Consider the following 1760-nt stretch of genomic DNA (forward strand, 5'->3'; position numbering starts at 1 on the left):
TCCCCCCCCCCCTTTGTTTTATAGCGTCGTGTGGTAAGAATAATAACAGGTAGCAGTTGTATAGCGCAAATCCCCGCTCAACAGCAGGCTCTATGAGCATCACAATCTATACTATTACCCCAGCAGACCTGAGAGCATTCTGAAACAAACTCAACTTCCTGGGAAGCATACTGAGCTAGCGGCCATTTCCAGGCACTAAAACACTAACATACTGACAAGATCTTTCGCTGTCTATTGCCGGGTATCCATTCCCACCTGGGTGAAGTGAGGAAAAATCGTGTAAAGTGCCTTTCCCTAGGACACAACGTCGGGCCTGCAGCTCGAACCCCCGACCCCACAACCTCACGGTTACGTGTCCGGTTGCCTAACCACTATGAACAACCAGACCAGGTGCTCAGTATAAGACTCCATCATGCTAGACTTTATAACTCTATTGTACCCCCCGGGGTTGTATTCCTCACATTTTAGAATACTTCTAGTATGAAGATTCCTTTGAAACTTTCAGTGTTTCTCAAAAAATCATTTTGACAGACTGCAATGCAATGCAAAGCATACGGATCGGATCAACGAGTAAATTTCCTCTTTGGAAAGTGGTGGCACAGAGTTCCCCACGTCGTATGGATACGATAGTAAAATACGACGTATGGACGGAGTTAAAATGATGTCTGGCGCAGTTTTACACAAAGCAGTCGATATGTCACAGATCACAATTATACTTTTTCAAAAACACATTTATGACAATTTTCTACAGCAGCCTTGGCAAACGAGATTGCTAATCAGTCTGCTTTCTAAAACTGTCAGCACCTTCAACTGAAAGTAGGAGAGGAGGAGGGAGGAAAGGAGAAAGAAAGAGAGAGAAAGAGAAAGAGAGAGAGAGCAAGCAAATGGAAGGGAGAGAGAGAGAGAGAGAGAGAGAGGGAGAGAGAGAAAAATAAACAAAAAAGTAGACAGAGAAACAGAGAGAAAAATAGAGGGAAACAGACATTTTTTAAAATCGCCACGAAAAAAAAATCGGGACACACAAAAACACGACAACCTCTGGGCCTACCTTGCGACAGCGCTGACATCTCACCCACACCGGCATCACCAGCACCCACTCTGGCTTCCTCGAGGGCCGGTGCCCTAGCTCCCGACTGAGCTATCGCTGGTCCCACGAAGGAAAGAAGAATCAAAAACAGAAAAAACAGATGATTTCATTGGCTCGCACAGATGGTCTTTTAGTTTTAGTCAGGGATGTAAACAGGTTTTGAAAAAAAAAAGCCGGAAAATAATAATAATAAATAGCATTTGTATAGCGCAAATCCCCGCTCAACAGCAAGCTCTATGCACTTCACAATCTATACTATGTAGTAGTAGTATAGGGTTTTACGGCGCTCGCAACTGCTAAGGTCATATGAGCGCTAATCTATACTATTACCCCAGCAGACCTGAGAGTATTCTGAAACAAACTCAACTTCCTGGGAAGCATACAGTGCAAGCAGCCATTTATAGGCGCTAAAACACTAACATATCGACAAGACCTTTCGATGTCTATGATAAATATAAGGGAGTGCTTATTTGGGCCACATATGGCCTAAATAAGGTAAGGGAGGGGGGTTTAGCTTATTTAGGCCACAGGTGGCCTAAATAAGGTAAGGGAGGGGGGTTTAGCTTATTTAGGCTACCAGGGGACACCCTTTTAAGGCAACTGAGTTCGTTCCACTTTCATAATGGTGCACCTTTCTCATTTAGTACAGTTTTGTCTCAGTGTACAACTTATA

At 43.9% G+C, this 1760-nt stretch overlaps 1 protein-coding gene across 1 annotated transcript in view; it reads right to left on the bottom strand.

Moving 5' to 3' along the window:
* The window catches only part of LOC101847163 (protein maelstrom homolog), a 43749-nt gene that overhangs the window by 7428 nt on the left and 34561 nt on the right, over positions 1-1760 (bottom strand). Inside the window, exon 12 of the mRNA XM_005089872.3 lies at positions 1049-1144. Coding sequence (XP_005089929.2) covers positions 1049-1144 — 96 coding nt within the window. The remainder of the gene's footprint in view (positions 1-1048; positions 1145-1760) is intronic.

This window comes from Aplysia californica, unplaced genomic scaffold, assembly GCF_000002075.1.
Source record: "Aplysia californica isolate F4 #8 unplaced genomic scaffold, AplCal3.0 scaffold00010, whole genome shotgun sequence".
NCBI classification, from domain to species: domain Eukaryota; kingdom Metazoa; phylum Mollusca; class Gastropoda; order Aplysiida; family Aplysiidae; genus Aplysia; species Aplysia californica.